Source organism: Ammospiza caudacuta, chromosome 22, assembly GCF_027887145.1.
Source record: "Ammospiza caudacuta isolate bAmmCau1 chromosome 22, bAmmCau1.pri, whole genome shotgun sequence".
NCBI classification, from domain to species: domain Eukaryota; kingdom Metazoa; phylum Chordata; class Aves; order Passeriformes; family Passerellidae; genus Ammospiza; species Ammospiza caudacuta.
The window spans coordinates 3,771,004-3,792,726 of NC_080614.1; the positions used below are offsets into that span (position 1 = coordinate 3,771,004).

Here is a 21,723-nt window from a genome sequence, read left to right on the forward strand (position 1 = left end):
TGGCCCTGCACAGACATCCCAACAATCCCACCCTCTGCACCCCAATGTTGTCCAAATGCTCCTTGAACTCTGGCAAGCCTCAGGGCTGTGCCTGTTTCCTGGGGAGCGTGGGCAGTGCACCCTCTGTGCAATCACCATGTGGTGTGATAAACACACCCAGTGTGTGTCCCACAAAACTGCTGCCTCTCGGAAGTGATGAAAAAATGCTCCATGAGTCTAGTTAACACAGAATCAGTGAAATCTTGGGAGCCTCACTGTTAGGACAAATTCACTGTTAGGACAAATTCACTGTTAGGACAAAAGCATGTGCCAGTGTCCTTTGGGAACATGGACACTTTTCATTGTGTGGGAGCAGGTGCTCAGTCCCCTCTCCAAGCAGTATGGAGCTGATTTGCAGGTTGTTGCAGTTGCAATCCCAGGTGGCCAGGCCTGGGCAGTGTGGCACCACTGTCAGAGGTGCTCTGCATCTTTGGCTTCTCTCCCCTGTGAAGTCTGAGCAAGTCCTGTTCCCCCTGGGAGGATTTGATGGCTTAGGGTTTGTGGGGCAGATTGCAGTGCTCTCCTGGGGACCCTGCTGGGTGAGGGGTGTTCTGGGCTGTGTCTGATTGCTGATCACTGAATCCCCAGGCTGCACATGGTCAGGCTGATGCTGCTGGAGAGGCTGCTGCAGAACCTGCCCCAGCTGAGGAACGTGGGGGGGGTCCGGGCCATCCCTTACATGCAGGTGAGTGAGGAGGGCTCACAGTTAAGCCCAAATAAAACAGTTCAGTCACTGATTTCTATTTGCATGTGCTTTTCTCCTTCCTGCCCAGTCACAATGTGAGTCCATCTGTTGCACAGCATTCCTTACCCACAGGTTTTTGGACTTGTGCCCTTTCTCAGTGTGACTTTACAGCTGACTGAGGAGCCTGAGGGCTCCAATCCTTGAGCTCCACTGTATTTGGGAAGGTCTTGTGGGTTTATGCTGAATGTTCATATTAGGATGTGAAGCAAAGGCTGGATTTGGGAAAGAGCACATAAAATCAAGATAAAATCAGTGCTGTTTCATGAAAGATAAATAATTATCTTGATAATGTGGAACCTGCCTTCTAATAATTCTCTGACTGCTTTTCCCAGGTTATTCTGATGCTCACAACAGACCTAGATGGGGAGGATGAGAAAGACAAGGGAGCTTTGGATAACCTTCTGTCCCAGCTGATTGCAGAGCTGGGCATGGACAAAAAGGTAAAGTGCAGTGTGGGCTCATGCTCTCAATTTGCTCCCTCTAGACAGGTTTTCTTTCCTTGGAGGAATTAAATGCTTGGGAGTCACAGAAACATTGCTGTGTGGATGTGGTCAGGCAGCTCATTCCTCTTGCCTCCTTTCACATAAGGTGGAAAATTACATGAGTGGAACTCTCACTGTTTCCTGGGTCTGACATCCACAAGTGAGCATGAAAATGTGTTTTGCTGGAATTAAACTCTGAGAAGAGCCATGATCAGTAAATGCATGATTGACATATGTAGCTTTTATTTGTGTGGGACTGTTCTCTGGCAGCCAGGCCACTGCCTACCCTCCTGTTGAGGCATTTGTGCTGCTTTTTCAGTCTTACTGCTAGAGCTTAAATTAGAAATGCTTCCCGAGGATCAGAGCACTGAACTTGAGAGGCTTGGGACGCTGCTCAGCTCTGGGATTGAGCAGCAGGATGTGTCTTTGCTTGCAGGATGTGTCCAAGAAGAACGAGCGCTCCCCTGTGAACGAGGTGCACCTGGTGGTGATGAGGCTGCTCAGTGTCTTCATGTCCAGGACCAAGTCAGGATCCAAGACTTCCATTTGTGAGGTACATTTTCCAATATGCTTTGTCAGGGGATGATTTTGTCCCCCTTTAGTCAGCTTTCACAAGGCCCCCCTGGAGCACTGCACACAGTTCTGGTGTTCTCAACATGAGAACTCGTGGAATTGTTGGAGCAAGGGCAGAGGAGGCCATGGAGGGGACTTGAGCACCTCCCCTATGGAGACAGGCTGAGACATTGGGAATGTTCAGCCTGGAGAGGAGAAGGTTGTGTGGAGACACCACAACACCTTCTATGGTGTAAAACTGACTGCAGGAAAGCCAGAGAGAGACTTTTCATCAGGGGCTGGAGTGACAGGACAAGGGGGAAAGGGTCAGGCTGAAAGAGGGGAAATTTAGGTCCGATATTGGGAAGAAATCCTTCCCTGTGAGGGTGGAGATTGCCCAGAGCAGCTGTGGCTGCCCCTGGATCCTTGGCAGTGCCCAAGGCCAGGCTGGACAGGGCTTGGAGCAATGTGGGACAGTGGAAGGTGTCCGTGCCCATGGCAGAGGGTGGAATAGGATGAACTTAGAGGTCTCTTCAAACCCAAACCATTCTGGGATTCCATGATGTGCTTGGAGGGCTTTTGTTCATCAAAAACAAAGCTGCTAACTGAAATAACAGGTGTAAAACTGAAACATCCTTGAGAGTGCTTTGGAAAAATTTATAGGGAACGTGTAGTGTTACTGAACTCTTGTGGAAAAAGAGTTTTGAAACTAGGGCTGGAGGAAGCAGCTGTGGAAAGACAATTGGACGCTCTTGTTTTGTGCGTGGTTCCAGACTGAGCTCAGGGCAGCACATTAATGATGGTACTTAAAACAGTCTGGCAGATTTTTTCCCTTGCATCTCACCAGTGCTGAAGGGGTTAAAGAGGATTTGTAATGTGATTATTGGAAAGCAATATGCTGCTGTGTCAACGTAAAAGTCGCTAAGAGGATTCCTTAGATATTTGTTGCTAAAAGGTACAGTAATAAGGCATAAAAAGCAGTATGTGTGGTGGGAAGGAGATTAATAAAAAAGCATAGAGGTTAAAAAATTTAGTCTGAACTGCATCAAATTTTAATGAGCTTATGAGCTGTGGGGTTTGTTTGGATTTACAGGGCTGCTTTAATAGTTTTATTTACAGTAGCTTTTTCTCCAGCCTTTGTTACTCACTTGAGCTTCCCACAGAAATCAAAGCTCCTCGTCTTGCAGAATGCAGGTGGAGCAATACCTGGGTGGAGCAGAGCCTGTGAGAGGCAGCTGCAACAGGGACTCTTTCTCTACCAGGATTCACACCCAGCTGGCCAAATCCCAGATAAACAAATAGAAATCCCAACTTAAAAACAAAAAAAAAGAAGGGGGGAAAAAAGAAGGGAAGAAAGCCCTAGTCATCTAATCCACAGCAGAGTGGCCTCTGGCACATGTGTCGAGGGGAGATTAGACTTAAGAGGAGATTTTATTTGTTTTCCTTTACTAAGCACTTGTTCAAAAGAGTCTCTGTAAATATTTGAGTTGCTTTTCATAAACACACAAAAAAAAAAAACAACCAAAAAACCCCAACCTCAAACAAACCCCAAACTTAAAAGCTGCCTGCAAAGTTTCATCCAGACCTGCTCTCTTGCCCACACTGTCAGCAGGTGCTCGGGGCTGCCCCAGCTCTCCCAGGTGTGTTCCTGATCCAGCTCCTTCCCTCTGTTCCAGGCTTCCTCCCTGATCTCCAGTGCCACAGCAGCTGCCTTGCTGAGCTCTGGTGCTGTTGATTACTGTCTGCACGTGCTCAAGTCCCTGCTGGAGTACTGGAAGAGCCAGCAGAACGATGAGGAGCCTGTGGCCACCAGCCAGCTGCTGAAGCCTCACACCACCTCCTCTCCCCCTGACATGAGCCCCTTTTTCCTCCGCCAGTACGTGAAGGTGAGTCCTGCTCTGTGCTGGGAGCTGGGCAGGGCCTGCACTCAGGGGGGGCTGCATGGAAAGCAGCCCTGCATGAGGAGTTTGCCCTCAGAAGAGCAGCCAAAATCCATCTTGTGGCACAGAGTTACAACTGGGAGTGCTCTGAGTTCTCTGGGCAGCCCAGCTCCTCTCCCATCTCTCCCTGCATCCCTTGGTGCACTCCTAACCAGGAGTTCTGTGGAGCTGTTCCTGGAGGAATTGTTAATCATCCTGAAGGGAAGCTGCTCCAGCCCATGACTCCTGTGCTTGGCAGGCAGAATTCCTGAACTTAGTGTGCCAAGGAAGTGGAATGGTGGATGGGAGTTTCCACAGTAATTCCCAGGCTTGTTCCACCACTGTGGTGCCATTGTGCCATGGTTTGGTGTTTGTACAGGTGCTGTGCAAAAAGCCTGATTAAATGTAAGAATGTCTCCTGAGTTGAACTGCTTTATTACTCCAAACTAGCTGAGTGCATCCTCACAGCTGCCCTCCAGTTCAAGGCCTTTGCAGGTTCTTATTCATCATCTGGGAGCATTCTTTGTGCTGCAAAGGGGCAGAAATCCCTTGTTTTTATAAAATCAGCAAAAGCACCCTGTCATTCATCATGGCACCACGCTGGGTGTGCTCAGAGCCTGAGGGATTGATTTCTCTTGCTGCCAGGGTCATGCTGCAGATGTTTTTGAGGCCTACACTCAGCTCCTGACAGAGATGGTGCTGCGCCTGCCCTACCAGATCAAGAAGATTGCAGACACCAACTCCCGCATCCCCCCACCCATCTTTGATCACTCCTGGTTCTACTTTTTGTCTGAGGTAAGCAAAAACATGATACACCTGCAGATTTCCACAGGAAAACTCCAATAATGATTTCTTGCATGGGAGAGATGAGCTTTTGCAGAGCTGATCTCAGCTCCATCTTGTATTTTTAATCCCCTTAAAAGAAGGTGAACTGTTGGCTTTGTGCATTCCTGTTGAACAGGAATCCGTAGGAAAACATACATGAAAAATGAGGTTGCTGTTATTTCTTGGAACTCAGTGATTGCTGCCACAAAGCTTAGAGAGAAAACCTGCTGTGAGATGGAAAATAATGTAACATCATGCTCAGCTGTTGGTACTTGGGCCTTAAAAAAGAAATCAGGAAGATATTTGGTGTTTGTCTTCTCAGTCTGCTTCCTGCTTTACATAACAAGTTATCTTACATTTACACAAGTATGAGTTAGGATTTCTTAATTAGCCTTGCTTGGGTGTTTATTTGAGGTTGGAGATGATTTCCAGCAAGCGGTGCAGTGCTGCTGTGCAGTGTCTGTTCTGCCTGGGACTTAGAGGATTAAAGCTGGGTGAACTCATCTCCTATCTGTTTAGTTTTTGGAAGAAAATTCTCATTTTTGGTGGTGATCTCACTGTGCCCTGGCTTCCCCTGCAGTACCTGATGATCCAGCAGACGCCGTTCGTGCGGCGCCAGGTGCGGAAGCTGCTGCTGTTCATCTGCGGCTCCAAGGACAAGTACCGGCAGCTGCGGGACCTGCACACGCTGGACTCGCACGTGAGAGGCATCAAGAAGCTCCTGGAGGAGCAGGGCATCTTCCTGAGGGCCAGTGTGGTGACAGCCAGCTCAGGCTCTGCCCTGCAGTATGACACCCTGATCTCCCTGGTAAGGGCAGGAGCAGGGGAAGGCCTCGGGGTGGTGTTGGTGTGACAGGAGTGCTCTGATCCCATCCCTTTGTGCCTGCAGATGGAGCATTTGAAGGCTTGTGCAGAGATTGCCACGCAGAGAACAGTGAACTGGCAGAAATTCTGCATCAAGGATGACTGTGAGTTCTGTCTCACAGGGTTTGGGGAGCAGTGGTGTCATGGTTGGGATGGAGGTGGCTCAGATGAGGAAGCTCAGCACAGTTGAGGGTTTTGATAGGACTGAACTGTTTCCAGTACTCATTATCCCAGTGCCCTAATTGCATCTGGTCCTTGGCTAAAGAGCAAAATGTGCTGTCATGGATAACTTAGAGGAACAGGAGATCTGTGTTCTCTTGCTTGTGCTGCCATTGTGCCAGGGAGTCATTTGGGATGAGCCACTGTACCTGGTGTACTCCAGTGTTAGGCTTCTATGGTCCAGGGACAGAACGGTCCTGGAAGTTTGGTTCTTGTGTACAAAGGCTTTTGGTTTAGCCTGGGTGGGTTTTTTTGGTTTTTTTTTTTCTTTTTCTTTTTTTTTTTTTTTTTCTTTTTTAATTCAGGCTTTAGTGGCATGGAGCTGTGTCAGGGCAGGGTTAGGTTGGATATCAGGGAAAGGTTCTTTCCCAAAGGGTGCAGGCACTGCCCAGGCTCCCCAGGGAATGGGCACAGCCCTGAGGCTGCCAGAGCTCCAGGAGCGTTTGGACAGTGCTCCCAGGGATACCCAGGGCGGGATTGTTGGGGTGTCTGTGCAGGACCTGGGTTGGATTCAGTTCCAGCTCAGGACATTACACAATTGTGTGATTCAAACATTTTCCCCTTTCCTCCACAGCCGTTCTCTATTTCCTGCTCCAAGTCAGTTTCCTGGTAGACGAAGGAGTGTCCCCAGTTCTCCTGCAGCTGTTGTCTTGTGCTCTGTGTGGCAGCAAAGTGCTGTCTGTGGCTTCATCCTCTGGAGCTTCCAGCACCTCTTCCAGCTCTGCTCCTGCAGCATCAGGCTCGGGGCAGGCGGCGGCGCAGAGCAAATCCTCCACCAAAAAGAGCAAGAAGGAGGAAAAGGAGAAGGAGCGAGAGGGTGAGGGGCAGCTGGGCCGTGGCCTGTGGTTTTAGGGAGCAAGTTTGCTCCTCACATGTTGGAGTGTTGGGGGTGGGATGGTGGGGATCGATGGAGATGAGAGATCTCTGCAGCCAGGTCAGGAACTTGGGGTTTATTGCAAAGGGCCAAGTGCAGGGACCTGCTGGGAGCTGCCAAACACAGCTGGAGCAGGAGTGAGAGGAGAGAGGGGGATAGAGGATGAGAGGGTGAGAGAGTAAGAGGGTAAAAAAGGTAAGAGAGTAAAAGGGGTAAGAGAGTGAGGTTCCCGTCACAATACAATAAATCTTCTGTGTCGAATATTCTCATTCTCACTAACCAATCTAGGACAACATACAAATCCTACAGCATTTACATACAGCCTATAAGAATCATTGCATTACCACACTGTGTTACATTTTAAACCCTAAAAACTCCTCTTTGGGCCCCTTCTGCCAAGCTGTAGGGTCTGCTCTGACCCTTGGGCCTGTCTGCAAGCAGAGGGTGTTGTTCCATCAAAAGGGGATTACCTTCAGCTGGCCATGCCATTGTTTTCCAGTTGTTCAGTAACTAAGGGATCTCAAAGCTTGCTTTCATTTCAATTTTGCTTATAGTTTCAATATTCTCAAAATCTTTTGCCAGACAATCATATTTCTAAGGCTTTCCTGTTTCATCTTCCCCAACACTCGCAGCCTTTCTTACTCTGTTCAGAAAGAGCTGGATGATAAATCCTGCTGTTGGGAAAGGGTCATGGCTCGTGGCAAGGGCACCCACAGCCACAATCAGGAGAGAGGAGCAGTTTTCCCATGTGCAGAGGGGACTAAGGTGGAGCAGTGTCCTGAGAGTTGGGCTGAAACCACGTGCTGAGGACATCCCAAACTCACTGTATTTATTGCCTTGAGTGGCTTTGAAGTTGTCTAATGGTGTTACCTAACCTAGTGATGAAGCAGCTTCCACTTAACTTGCCTGTCCTGGGTTGTAGGAGGCTGAAAGGCTCACGAGGATTAAAACAAGTCCTGGGGATGCACACCCAGTTAGCTGTGCTCTGCAGTGATTGTGTTCAGACTTGTTTCCTCTGGCTGCCTTGGAAGCTCTTCTGGAGCCAGGGCTGCTGCTTAATGAATATCCACAGTCCTGGGAAAGTAATTAAGCTTCCCTATAAAAGTCACGGGCATAAATTCTCTCTTGGCTTTTCTTCAAGGAGCTGCTTTGGCTTTCACCATCAGATGGTTCTCTGTGAGGCTTTTCATTGCCTCATGGTCAGTCCTTTCTTTTTATCAGGATGTGTAGCACATTTCTCACGTCCTCACTGGCAAGTTTTCCTGCAGTTTTTTTCCTGTTAGCCAGGAGTGCTGGGTTATGTTGTTGAAAAAGACAGGAATATTAAACTTCCTTGTTACCTGAAACATAATAATTTGTCCCCATTATCCTGACTCTGAAATAGTGGAGTGGCCTGCCTGTGAGGTGCTACATTTATGGTCTCCCTAAAGCCTTCCCTGTGTCCCTAGGTGAGGGTTCAGGCAGCCAGGAGGACCAGCTGTGCACAGCCCTGGTGAACCAGCTGAACAAGTTTGCTGACAAGGAGACCCTCATCCAGTTCCTGCGCTGCTTCCTGCTGGAATCCAACTCCTCCTCAGTGAGGTGGCAGGCCCACTGCCTGGCCCTGCACATCTACAGGTGAGCCTGGGCTGCCTCAGGCCCAGAGCCCCTCTCTGAAGGATGCTGGAGCCTGCAGTGTTGGGTTCCTCTGGAACTGCCCTTGTGGTTTGCAGTTACTGGGGCTGGAGGTGAAGTTGTGACTTACCCACGGTCCATCTCAGTTGTCACCTGCAAGGAGCACTTCATTTCTGCCTGCAAAATCTCACTGCTGTCATGGCCAGGAGCAGGTGTTTGTGGGCAAAGTGAATTTCTGAGGCAGATCCAGACTCCCACCATGAGAAGTTGGGAGCTGTGTGGGGAGAGGAGTGCTTTAGGGGGCTGGACTCCTTCAGAGCTCTGTTCAGTTGTTGCAGGACAGCTGCTTTTGTTTTGGAGTGCTGGAAAACAGAACTGTGCTGGTGGGATTCAGCTCTGTGAGCTCTGCAAGGTGATGGTTTCCCACTTTGGTGGAGTGGAGCTTATGTTCTCCTTCTGCACAAGAGCCCTGATTGTGTGTAATCCACCCAACAGGAACTCCAACAAGTCCCAGCAGGAGTTACTGCTGGATCTCATGTGGTCCATCTGGCCAGAGCTCCCAGCCTATGGAAGGAAGGCTGCCCAGTTTGTGGATCTCCTGGGATACTTCTCCCTGAAAACACAGCAGACTGAGAAAAAGGTACAGTGACATTCCAGAAGGGAGGTACAGCATCCCACGTGCTCATTTATGATACACCTGGCACAGATTTTCTGTCAGAAGAGCTTGTGCTGGAAATATCTCATGTTATTAGAACTTTAATGTTAAAAAAAGCAGAACCCTAAAGAATTTGGAAGTGTGGGATTTTTGTTTTATTGTTTTGGGGATGAAATTGTGCTGGTGAGTTTTTTATTTATTGAGAAAAATATCTCTTTCCCACAGGAGGCTTTGTGGATCTGGCAGCTCCAGTTTTTAGATTTTTTTGATATTGCAACTCCTAGAAATCTTTTGTAACCATGATTTTTGAACAAAGGAAGTTGTGGCCTCTTTTAGGGGATCGGTGGGATTGAGAACAAATAATTTAGACCCATTGATGCTTGCAGGAGTATGTTTAAAGAGTGGGGAATGCTGTACAAATCTTGGCAGACACCTGCTGGGATTGACTGACAAACAGCACTTATTGTGTCAATCTCAAATTTTAGGATCAATTACAGCCCTGGGTAATGATTTAAGCACATAAATTCCTGTGGGTGTGGTGTGTACTTCTTTTGGGGCACCTGGAGCACCACAAGATGAGGATGTTTTTGTCTGTGTAGCAATAAAAGCATTGTTTTGAAGACTGTCTTTTCCTGGTTTTATTTCAGCTGAAGGAATATTCCCAAAAGGCCGTGGAGATCCTCCGGACCCAAAACCACATTCTCACCAACCACCCCAACTCCAACATCTACAAGTGAGTCTTTGTGCCTTGGATCCAGGTCTCTGCAGGGCTTTCCAGCTGAGCTCCATCCATGGGGAGCACCCAGGGCAGGTGGTGGGATGGGCCCTGCTGAGGTTTGTGCCTGCTGGGCTTGGGAGAGCAGCAGAATCCTTCTGCCACATGCAAACCTGACATTGTGCCCTGCCAGCAGAGCTTGGCTTGACCTCTTCTGCTCAATAAATGTTATAAAATCTTAGGCCCAGCTGGAGAACAGAGATTTGCAGTTTTGAGTGTTCTTGGTCCCACCTTGGCCATTGATAATTAGAATAAAAGTGCTGAGTTAAAAGCTGTTATTTCCAATGTGGTTTACATTGTAGCAGTTCTGTTACACACTGGGACTGGGAAATGGGGGAAATTAAAGTGATTCTGCTTGAATGGCTGAGTTTAAAGCAGCAAATGCCCAGGTCCATGTGTCAGTGTTGTTTCCTCATTCCAGCACATTGTCTGGGCTTGTGGAATTTGATGGCTACTACCTGGAGAGTGATCCTTGCCTTGTCTGCAACAACCCCGAGGTGCCTTTCTGTGTAAGTAACCCTGGAGTCACACAGCCATGGAATGTCCTGGGCTGGAAAGGGCCCACGAGGATCAAATCCAACCCTGGCTCTGCACAGACATCCCAGCAATGTCCTGGGTGTCTCCTGGAGCTCTGGCAGCCTCGGGGCTGTCCCCATTCCTGGGCAGCCTGGGCAGTGCCAGCACCCTCTGGGGGAAGAACCTTGCCCTGATTCAGCCTAAATCCTCCTGACAGAGCTCCAGCTGTGCATGACACCAACATTAACTGCTGTTACTAAATCCTTTCCAGTGGTGGGATCCCAACCCTTTCCAGGTGTGGTTTCCTGTGCCCTTAAGGTTTTGGGGTGCCCTCAGACAGGCAGTGTGCCCTTGCTTTGTCTCCCCAGTACCTCAGGGATCCCAGCTATTTCCAGATGTGGTTTCCTGTGTCCCTGAGGTTTTGGGGTGCCCTCAGACTGGCAGTGTGCCCTTGCTTTGTCTCCCCAGTACATCAGGGATCCCAATCCTTGGTTTTCCCTGTCCCTGAGGTTTTAGGGTGCCCTCAGACTGGCAGTGTGCCCTTGCTTTGTCTCTCCAGTACATCAGAGATCCCAATCCTTGGTTTTCCCTGTCCCTGAGGTTTTAGGGTGCCCTCAGACTGGCAGTGTGCCCTTGCTTTGTCTCTCCAGTACATCAGGGATCCCAATCCTTGGTTTCCTGTACCCCTGAGGTTTTGGGGTGCCCTCAGACTGGCAGTGTGCCCTTGCTTTGTCTCTCCAGTACATCAGAGATCCCAATCCTTGGTTTTCCCTGTCCCTGAGGTTTTGGGGTGCCCTCAGACAGTCAGGGTGCCCTTGCTTTGTCTCCCCAGTACATCAGGGATCCCAACCCTTGGTTTCCCGTACCCCTGAGGTTTTGGGGTGCCCTCAGACAGTCAGGGTGCCCTTGCTTTGTCTCCCCAGTGTATCAGGGATCTCAACCCTTGGTTTCCTGTGCCCCTGAGGTTTTGGGGTGCCCTCAGACAGTCAGGGTGCCCTTGCTTTGTCTCCCAGTACATCAAGCTGTCGTCCATCAAAGTGGACACGCGCTACACGACCACGCAGCAGGTGGTGAAGCTCATTGGCAGCCACACCATCAGCAAGGTGACAGTGAAGATTGGGGACCTGAAACGAACCAAGATGGTGAGGACCATCAACCTCTACTACAACAACAGGACCGTGCAGGCCATCGTGGAGCTGAAGAACAAGTATGTTCATCAAGTTTTCTGTGCAGTCTCTGAATCAGATTCGTTCCCTTGGCTTCTTGTTTTTCCCCAAGGTTCCTCTTTAGACTGTTACTCATCACTCTCAGCACACATTGGGTGGGATTGTTCTGAATCCCCTACAATTGTTGAAGCAAAGATCCAGATTTCCTCTGAAGCTTGAAGAATGTCTATAAAATTAGTGGATTCTGATTTTGTCCGGGCTCGCTTTAAAGCACCTGACTTAATTGTGTGGGAACCAGCAGTAATACTGAGAGCACTTCATGGGTAGTTTGACTCCAAAAGGGATTTGGACTTTGCAGCATGTCCAGGAATGCTGAAAGCATTAACATTGTTTCTTTGAAGCCATAGAGTAGAATTAAAATTAGAAGTTGGATGGTCTCACTCTCAGCTCTGCTTTACCTACCAGAAATGGCTCCTTTTCAACACACTGCTCAGTCTGGAGCCAGTCCTGCTTATGTGCTTCCCCTTCTTACTTCTTGAGATGTTCTCACCAGAATCAGATCTCTCTGGCTTAGGGATTAATCTGTGCCCGCCGCTTATTGCTTATTTGAAGTCTTAATCCTCTGTGACATCACAAGTGGCTGCTGTGGAGAGGATTATGATGTCACAAAGAGAGGATTCTGACTTCAGGTTGAGAATAAGCAGTGGGAGCAGATGAGATCTTTAAGAAATAAATATCCTGTTTTCATGCAAATGTCCTTACTAATAAAAAAATGGAGGTGAAAATCCCTAGAAAATGTCTGTAGAATTAAAGTTTTTCCATGAGGCATCAACAGCTCTTTAATCCCAAACAGTCTCTCTCTATGAAGAGGATAAAGGCTTAAAATGTATTTCTGGCTACATATCATGTCAATACAGAAGCTAAGGAAACGAATCCTAGAACTGCTCTCCATTCATCCCAGTTAAAGGAGATTTGGAGCCGAGACGGTTGCATTTGGCTTTTCCTCACACGTGGGTGGGGAGGGAACTTCCCTCTGGAAAACTTTCCTTTCCTTTCCTTTCCTTTCCTTTCCTTTCCTTTCCTTTCCTTTCCTTTCCTTTCCTTTCCTTTCCTTTCCTTTCCTTTCCTTTCCTTTCCTTTCCTTTCCTTTCCTTTCCTTTCCTTTCCTTTCCTTTCCTTTCCTTTCCTTTCCTTTCCTTTCCTTTCCTTTCCTTTCCTTTCCTTTCCTTTCCTTTCCTAACCTAACCTAACCTAACCTAACCTAACCTAACCTAACCTAACCCTTCCTTTCCTTTCCTAACCTTTCCTTTCCTTTCCTAACCTTTCCTTTCCTTTTTCCTAACCTTTCCTTTCCTAACCTTCCCTTCCCCTTTCCCTACCTTCCCCTCCATCCCTCCTGCAGGCCGGCTCGCTGGCACAAGGCCAAGAAGGTGCAGCTGACGCCGGGGCAGACGGAGGTGAAGATCGATCTGCCCCTGCCCATCGTGGCCTCCAACCTGATGATCGAGTTCGCCGACTTCTACGAGAACTACCAGGCATCGACCGAGACCCTGCAGTGCCCGCGCTGCAGCGCCTCGGTGCCCGCCAACCCCGGCGTGTGCGGCAACTGCGGCGAGAACGTCTACCAGTGCCACAAGTGCAGGTCAGGGTGTCCCCAGTGTCCCCAAAATCACTGTGTGTGTGCCCAGAACGGCTACCAGTGCCACAAGTGCAGCTCTGTGGGTGTCCCCAGTGTCCTCAAAATCACTGTGTGTGTGCCCAGAACGGCTACCAGTGCAGGTGTGTGTCACTGTGTCCCCAAAATCACTGTGTGTGTGCCCAGAACAGCTACCAGTGCCACAAGTGCAGGTTTGTGTGTCCCCAACATCCCCAAAATCACTGTGTGTGTGCCCCCAGAACATCTACCAGTGCCACAAGTGCAGGTGTGTGTCACTGTGTCACTGTGTGTGTGCCCAGAGTCACTGTGTGCACCCCCAGAACGGCTACCAGTGCCACAAGTGCAGGTCAGGGTGTCACTGTTTGTGTGCCCAGTGTCACTGTGTGTGCCCCCAGAGTCACTGTGTGTGCACCCAGAATGTCTACCAGTGCCACAAGTGCAGGTCAGGGTGTCACTGTGTCACCGTGTGTGTGTCCCCAGAACGGCTGCCAGTGCCACAAGTGCAGGTCAGGGTCACTGTGTGTGTCCCCTGTGTCACTGTGTGTGCCCCCAGAATGGCTACCAGTGCCACAAGTGCAGTTCTGTGTGTCACTGAGTGTCACTGTGTGTGTCCCCAGAACGGCTACCAGTGCCACAAGTGCAGCTCTGTGGGTGTCCCTGTGTGTCCCTAGAACATGTACCAGTGTCACTGTGTCCCCAGTGTCTCCAGAGCACGCAGCAGTGCCCCAGGTGCAGCTCTGTGTGTGTCCCTGTGTGTCCCCAGTGTGTGGCAGTGCCCCAGGTGCAGCCCTGTGTGTGTCCCTGTGTGTCCCCAGTGTGTGGCAGTGCCCCAGGTGCAGCCCTGTGTGTATCCCTGTGTGTCCCCAGTGTGTGGCAGTGCCCCAGGTGCAGCCCTGTGTGTGTCCCCCTGTGTCCCCAGTGTGTGGCAGTGCCCCAAGTGCAGGTGTGAGTGTCCCCCAAAGCCCTCCCGGGTGCCCCACACCCCCTGCCATGTAAATCCCCCAGTCTGGTTAATACAAGCACACAATCAAATTAGTGGGGAAGTATAAAACAGGCTTACAGGGATTTAATGTAATGCAGGCTAACAAAGGGAGCCTGGGAGCACAATTCTCAGCCAGCTGAAGTTTCACATCCAGCCTCGAAGTTCACAGCACAGAATTCCCTGGAGCTGGTTATTTTTGGCCTGCCTGGGCTGGAGGCTGGAGTTCAGCTGGGGGATTGCAGGGCTTCCCCCAGGATCCCTGCCTGGGCTGGACAGACAGTTCCATTCATGGCTTTTGTTGTGCTCTGCTTATTCAGAGCAGGCTCAGGGGTAATTTACTGTGTGCTATTCACACTTCTACTACAGCCTTAGAAATCCTTCTCTTTTGTCACTTTTGTCTCCTTATCTGGTATCTCTTTCCCCTTATTGTTGTCCCTATTCCTCTCTAATTCTCATGGGATTTTAGGTGTATGGGAGGCTCTTTCCTGGGGATTGCTGGTGTGTGGAAAGGTTTCCATGTCCCTTCTGGAGCTCTGGGAGCCATAAATCAGTTCTGTCTGCTGCCCTGCTCTGCAGTGGGGAGAAGTGCTGCAGTCAGTCCCAGTGCAAAGGCCAAACCCTACAAACCAGAACAGTTCCTTCATCTGTGTTCTCCTAAAGGACACAGTGCCCCAGCCTGACTTTCTACCGAGAATTACTGTCATTAAAGTGGAATTGTTAGGAACAATTTGCTGCTTTTTCCAGCCAGAACATGGCACTGCTGGGAGGACTTTTTTTGTTGCCTGATCTGTAGGTTTTGATTCTCCAGTATTTCCCTTCCCCAGAGCAGTCTGGTCACCGAGGTGTTTTAAGTCACCCAGTCTGTTCAGTTTGTTCCATTGCCTGGAGCTGCAGGTTTTGAGCTGCTGCCTTCCTTACAGGTCCATCAATTATGATGAGAAGGATCCTTTCCTGTGCAATGCCTGTGGCTTCTGTAAATACGCCCGCTTCGACTTCATGCTCTACGCCAAGCCCTGCTGTGCTGTGGACCCCATCGAGAACGAGGAGGATCGCAAGAAGGTGGGGCTGGCAGGAGCTCCTGGGGCTCTGGGACACTGTGGGGACAGCAGGGCTCCATCCCCTCTATGGGCACAGCAGGGCTCCATCCCCTGTTAAAATCAGAGCTCCATCCCCTGTCAAAATCAGTGTTCCTTCAAGGCTCCTCACTGACCGATGCATTCTGAGTTTGTGTCTTGCTGCTCCACCAGACAAGTAATTCTTCCAAAGGCATCATTCAGTGCCTCACAAATGAACTGACTGCATCTCCTTGCCTTGCTGTACACGGGGGTGGATTTAGGTTCTTCTGTTGGCTTCCCATCCCACCTGAGCAGCCCTGCTAATGAATGAAGAGCCCTGTGCACTCTGTGTCCTGTCCCAAAGGATCAGGGTGCTCGGTGTAGTACCACAGGGTGTGCTCAGTGTAGTACCACAGGGTGTGCTCAGTGTAGTACCACAGGGTGTGCTCAGTGTAGTACCACAGGGTGTGCACAGTGTAGTACCACAGGGTGTGCACAGTGTAGTACCACAGGGTGTGCTAAGTGTAGTACCACAGGGTGTACTCAGTGTAGTACCACAGGGTGTGCTTGCTCAGTGTAGTACCACAGGATGTGCTCAGTGTAGTACCACAGGATGTGCTCATTAGTGTCACCACAGTGCTCCTCAGAGCAGAACCAGGCTGCAGGGTCACAATTTAGTGATGTAGTGATTTCCCCCCAAAAGAAAAGCAAAAGAGAAGACTTGGAGCTTGGTGGTTGTGGTTCTGAAAATGAAATAAGAGTTTCCTTTCCTTTTCCCTGGCTAGGCAGTGACAAACATCAACACTCTGCTGGACAAGGCTGACAGGGTGTATCACCAGCTGATGGGACACCGACCACAGCTGGAGAACCTGCTGTGCAAGGTGAACGAGGCAGCCCCTGAGAAGCCCCAGGTAAGCAGGGCCAGGTGCAGCTGGCACAGAGCTCAGGCTGGGCACACTCTGGCCTTGGCTCTGCCCAGGGCAGTCCTTGCCTCAGGTGCTGCTCTGCTGTTGTTATTTTGTGTGGAGCCTCCCTTTGTGATTCCTCTTTGCTTTCCCTGTTCCAGGATGAGTCTGGCAGCAGTGGAGGGATCAGTTCTACCTCAGCCAGTGTGAACAGGTACATCCTGCAGTTAGCCCAGGAGTACTGTGGGGACTGCAAGAACTCCTTCGATGAACTGTCCAAAATCATCCAGGTACAATGTGCTTTGGTTTGGATTTGGGCCAGGTGTTTTGTTAGGAAAAAAAACCCCAAGATGTTGCCATTCTTCATTTAATGATATCATTAACAGCAGGTGATCAGCTGCATATTTGCAGGGAAATAATAATAATTTCTAAAAGCTAGGTATTAATTACTAAATTTTCAGCTAGCTTGTGAAACTGTTTTTATCAGCAGCTCCATCATGAAGAGCAGGAGACTGAACAGATGGTTAATTAAGGAGAATTGAATTTTTGCATGTATCAAGTGTTTGAAAACACACCAGTCTGAAGGGTGACCTACAGAAGTGTTTTATAAATTAAATATATTTATTTGTGCTCAACAAGTCACATAAACACTGCAAAACCTGCTACATCATGAATGTCCTTTTGGCTGTGATATTTAAGCATATGAAATAGTTGGTTCTCTCTATAAATAATAATTTACTCTGACTTCCTCTGCCAGTATTAGTAGTAGTTAATACTACGGATTTGTCACATTTCCAGCCTTATATTGCATGTAAACAGCAGGGAGGATGAAGTGATAAAGCTCTGGAATGTTCTGCCTGGGGAGGTGGTGGAGTCACCATCCCTGGGTGTGTTTAACAAAGCCTGGATGTGGCACTGGGTGCCAGGGTTTAGTTGAGATGTTGGGGCTCAATGGTCTTTAAGGTCTCTTCCAACCCAGTGATTCTGTGAATTCTTTGATAAATGAGAGTTAGGCTGATATTCCTCATGGATTTCCCAAGTCTTCTCTTGCCATGTAGGATTTCAAGTTTGGAAACACTTGGTTAAAAATGTCAGGAAAATTAATCCACAAACACCAGAGGTTTATGTCCAAAAAGGAGACAGAGCAGTCCTTTTACTTAATTTAAATAAAGGGAGAGGCCATGGGGCATTCCCCTGGGGTCTCTTCAATTTTTGGAGGATGCAGCCTCCTTTTTATCCTAATTTCTCTTCTCTCTTTCCCCATTTCTGAGATACTTGAGAGGTTCAGACTTCCTAGAATGCCTGATCCCAAAGATTCCCCTCTAATGTATAACCCTTCCTTTTAATTTTTAATTCTTACAGAATTTAGGGGGTTCCCCATTGTTTTCAATATCCAATTTCATTGGATAAAGTTTATTTTCAAAAGCAAATATCTTTTTCCAATTAGTAGAATCCTTCCCATTGTTTCTTTTATCTCTCAGTGCTAGTTTATCTACCAGCTTGCTTGTAAAGACAAATCCCTCATTCCTCTCCAGAATATTTCTCCCTGAAATACTCAGTGAAAATGTTAGGGAAATTAATCCTCAAACATCAGGTTTATATCCAAAAAGGAGACAGAGGAGTTCTTTTACTTAATTTAAATAAAGGGAGAGGCCATGGGGCATTCTCCTGGGGTCTCTCCAGTTTTTGGAGGATGCAGCCTCCTTTTTATCCCAATTTCCCAGCTGCATTTCCCTTCTCTCTTTCCCCATTTCTGAGGTACTTGAGAGGTGCAGACTTCCCAAAACGCCTGATCCTGAAGATTCCCCTCTAATGTATAACCCTTCCTTTTAATTTTTAATTCTTATGGAATTTAGAGTTTTTCCTCATTGTTTCTTTCATCTTTCAGTATCCAGTTTCATTTATCAGCAAACCTAAAGTTTATTTGTAGAAACAAATATCTTTTTCCAATCAGTGGAAGCCTTCCCATTGTTTCTTTTATCTCTCAGTGCTAGTTTATCTACCAGCTTGCTTGTAAAGACAAATCCCTCATTCCTCTCCAGAATATTTCTCCCTGAAATACTCAGTGAAAATGTTAGGGAAATTAATCCTCAAACATCAGGTTTATGTTTGTAAAGACAAATCCTATTACAGTGTCCTGAGTGGGTCGCTGGTGGTGAGAGAGAGACGAGAATCTTGTTTCTTGATCAGAAGGCTGGATTTATTGATATATCATATATAATACATTATGACTATACTAAATAAAATAAAGAGAGACGTTTGCAGAGCTGCTGCTAGGCTAAGAATAGAAAGGAAAGAAATCTCTAACAAAGTTGTGTCCAAGGACTCAGTCCCCGGCTTGCACTTTGTGATTGGCCCTTAATTATAAACGAGAAGCATGAGCCAATCAAGGTGCATCCCATTACATGCCACAGCAGCTGATAACAATTGTTTACATTCTCTTCTGAGGCCTCTGCCCTCCAGAAGACGCAGAAATCCGAAAGAAAGGATTTCTGTGAAAAAATGTCTGCGACAAAATCCCTCGTTCCTCTCAAAAACATTTCTCCCCGAAATACTCAGTGATGATAACCTGTGTCTGGGGGTGGCATTGAGCTGGCTGACAGTGGCTCCTGTGTGTCCCCAGAAAGTGTTTGCCTCTCGGAAGGAGCTGCTGGAGTACGACCTGCAGCAGCGCGAGGCGGCCACCAAGTCGTCGCGGAGCTCGGCGCTGCCCACGTTCACGGCCAGCCAGTACCGGGCCCTGTCGGTGCTGGGCTGCGGCCACACCTCGTCCACCAAGTGCTACGGCTGCGCCTCAGCTGTCACCGAGCACTGCATCACCCTGCTGCGGGCCCTGGCCACCAACGGCGCCATCCGCCACATCCTGGTGGCGCAGGGGCTCATCCGCGAGCTCTTCGACTACAACCTGCGCCGGGGCGCGGCCGCCATGCGCGAGGAGGTGCGGCAGCTCATGTGCCTGCTGACCAGGTGAGAGCTGCTCTGGGGAGCATCGTGCTTGGGGTGGTGCCTGAGGGCTTCTGCTTTTGTATTTTCTGTGTATTTTCCGTGTATTTGTGACCTCCAAACTCCACATGCAGCGCCAGCTGCTGTTCTCCCATTTTGGGCACACACAACAATTCCTCTCCATCCTGGCAGTCAAGGACACCTCACTGTCTCAGGATTTCACATATTCATTTGATATATTCTTTATTATTTGTACTTAGAATTTGCAGTTTGTAATATAACTTTGCAGTTCTTTAGTGTACAACTCCAAACTCCACGCACAGTGTCAGCTGCTGTTTGGGCACACACAACAATTCCTCTCCAGGCCTGGCAGTCAAGGACACCTCACTGTCTCAGGATTTCACATATTCATTTGATATATTCTTTATTATTTGTACTTAGAATTTGCAGTTTGTAATATAACTTTGCAGTTCTTTAGTGTACAACTCCAAACTCCACGCACAGTGTCAGCTGCTGTTTGGGCACACACAACAATTCCTCTCCAGGCCTGGCAGTCAAGGACACCTCACTGTCTCAGAATTTCACATATTCATTTGATATATTCTTTATTATTTGTACTTAGAATTTGCAGTTTGTAATATAACTTTGCAGTTCTTTAGTGTACAACTCCAAACTCCACGCACAGTGTCAGCTGCTGTTTGGGCACACACAACAATTCCTCTCCAGGCCTGGCAGTCAAGGACACCTCACTGTCTCAGGATTTCACATATTCATTTGATATATTCTTTATTATTTGTACTTAGAATTTGCAGTTTGTAATATAACTTTGCAGTTCTTTAGTGTACAACTCCAAACTCCACGCACAGTGTCAGCTGCTGTTTGGGCACACACAACAATTCCTCTCCAGGCCTGGCAGTCAAGGACACCTCACTGCCTCAGGATTTCATATATTCATTTGATATATTCTTTATTATTTGTATTTACAATTTGTAATTTGTAATATAACCCTGCAGTTCTTTAGTATAAAACTCCAAACCCCACACGCAGTGCCAGCTGCTGTTCTCCAGTTTGGGACAGGCACAGCAATTCCTCTCCATCTTGGCAGCTAAGGATGTGACCGTGTCACAGGGGTTTGAGGATGAGGGAAAAGACAAGGATCTGACTCCATGTGTTAGAAGGCTTGATTTGTTATTTTATTATATATATTGTATTAAAACTATACTAAAAGAATAGAAGAAAGGATTTCATCAGAAGGCTGGCTAAGAATAGAAAAAGAAAGAATGATAACAAAAGTTTCTGTCTCGGACAGAGAGTCCGAGCCAGCTGGCTGTGATTGGCCATTAATTAGAAACAACCACATAAGACCAATCACAGATGCACCTGTTGCATTCCACAGCAGCAGATAACCATTGTTTACATTTTGTTCCTGAGCCCTCTCAGCTTCTCAGGAGAAAAAATCCTAAGGAAAGGATTTTTCATAAAAGATGTCTGTGACACAAAAGACACCTCACTGCCTCAGGCCCCCAGAGATTCAACAAAAGGGAGCTGGGGGGAGCAAACTTGGGGTGAATGTGTTCATTAGCTGAAGCTGGAATTGGAGGATTCACCCCCAATATGCAAATGGAACATAGTTATAAAAGTGTGAAAACCCGTGGCCCGTTTTTGGGTGCAGCCCCCGTGGGGCTTCATCTGCCTGAGATGTACTTGAGGGCCCTTCACTAAATACTTTTTATTCCCTTAATTTTGTCTGGCCTCTATTTTAGGGTAGTCCCAAAAAGGCATCAGGATAGGCCCCTCAGGAAGGGAAAGCCTCACAGGGAGAGTTACCTTAGAATCACAAATTGGTCTTGGTTGGAAGGGACCTGAGTCCCTCCCCTGCCATGGGTGTGTTGTACAGCAGCAAAGTGTAACCCCCAACTCCCTGTGCACTTGGTACCAGCTGAGCTGGAATCCCAGAAGCTTTTGGCATTTAGTACAAGCAGAGCATAACAGTGTTGTCTTTTTCCTCCTGGAATCAGGGACAATCCAGAGGCCACACAGCAAATGAATGATTTAATCATTGGGAAGGTTTCTGCAGCTCTGAAGGGACACTGGGCAAATCCAGACTTGGTGAGAGACTCCAGTGTTTTCCTGTTTCTTTGTTCTGCCTCTCTAATCATTGCATCTTCTTTCTTATGGTCTGTTTGTAAGAAAAAAATTGAGTTTCAATAAGAAATTATGGGGAGAGGGGGTACCAGTCGTTGGTTTTTTCTGGGTCTGAATTGAAGGCACTGGAGACAGTAATTCATGTTCAGACCCAGGTGTGAACATGTCTGTTATCAGTGAAACAGTCTCACAACCATGAGTTGTGCAGCTTTTCATTAGAAGGCACAAAATGGCCAGCAATCTCTTGGTACAAGGGCTTTTAAGACTAAACTATACAATTAAGAGCTGACACCTGGATTATTTTCCCTTTTAACCCAATAACTGATCCCACAGAGCCCCCAATGCAGACTTTTCTGCCCAATTACAAAATGCCACCCAAACCTATGGAGAAGGAGGAAGAAGAAGCATGAAGAAGAAGCCTAGGACAACACCCTGTGCCCTCTATCTTGCTGCCATCCACAACATACTAAAAATCCCAAAACCTCAATTTCTCACCAAGTGATACACCTACACTGCTCTCTGTAATCTGTTTCACACTTTTGTGGGTTCCAGTCTATCTTGAAGTCTGGGAGACTTTCTCCATGAATGAGGGTCAGAGTCAGTGCTGCCCTGGGGGTCAGGACACCCCAGAGCAGACACAGAAATATTCCCAGTGCCCTGGGTTTCCACAGGAAATGACATAAATGTCAGAATGTAGCACAAAATTTTGTGCACAGGTACCTGCTGAAGCTTCCTCAGGCAGTTCCCTGCCTTGGCTTTGCTTGTACCTCTCCAGCAGGTCACATCCCCCC

The 21,723-nt window shown here is 48.1% G+C and overlaps 1 protein-coding gene across 1 annotated transcript in view; it reads left to right on the top strand.

Annotated features, from left to right (window-relative positions):
* The window catches only part of UBR4 (ubiquitin protein ligase E3 component n-recognin 4), a 95,463-nt gene that overhangs the window by 45,798 nt on the left and 27,942 nt on the right, over positions 1–21,723 (top strand). The window contains exons 62-80 of the mRNA XM_058818917.1: positions 628–724; positions 1,117–1,224; positions 1,703–1,819; positions 3,495–3,704; positions 4,383–4,532; positions 5,143–5,370; positions 5,452–5,530; positions 6,220–6,462; positions 7,968–8,136; positions 8,629–8,773; positions 9,436–9,521; positions 9,985–10,072; positions 11,093–11,286; positions 12,648–12,887; positions 14,805–14,943; positions 15,725–15,850; positions 16,006–16,134; positions 18,468–18,811; positions 20,806–20,896. Coding sequence (XP_058674900.1) covers positions 628–724; positions 1,117–1,224; positions 1,703–1,819; positions 3,495–3,704; positions 4,383–4,532; positions 5,143–5,370; positions 5,452–5,530; positions 6,220–6,462; positions 7,968–8,136; positions 8,629–8,773; positions 9,436–9,521; positions 9,985–10,072; positions 11,093–11,286; positions 12,648–12,887; positions 14,805–14,943; positions 15,725–15,850; positions 16,006–16,134; positions 18,468–18,811; positions 20,806–20,896 — 2,983 coding nt within the window. The remainder of the gene's footprint in view (positions 1–627; positions 725–1,116; positions 1,225–1,702; positions 1,820–3,494; positions 3,705–4,382; positions 4,533–5,142; positions 5,371–5,451; positions 5,531–6,219; positions 6,463–7,967; positions 8,137–8,628; positions 8,774–9,435; positions 9,522–9,984; positions 10,073–11,092; positions 11,287–12,647; positions 12,888–14,804; positions 14,944–15,724; positions 15,851–16,005; positions 16,135–18,467; positions 18,812–20,805; positions 20,897–21,723) is intronic.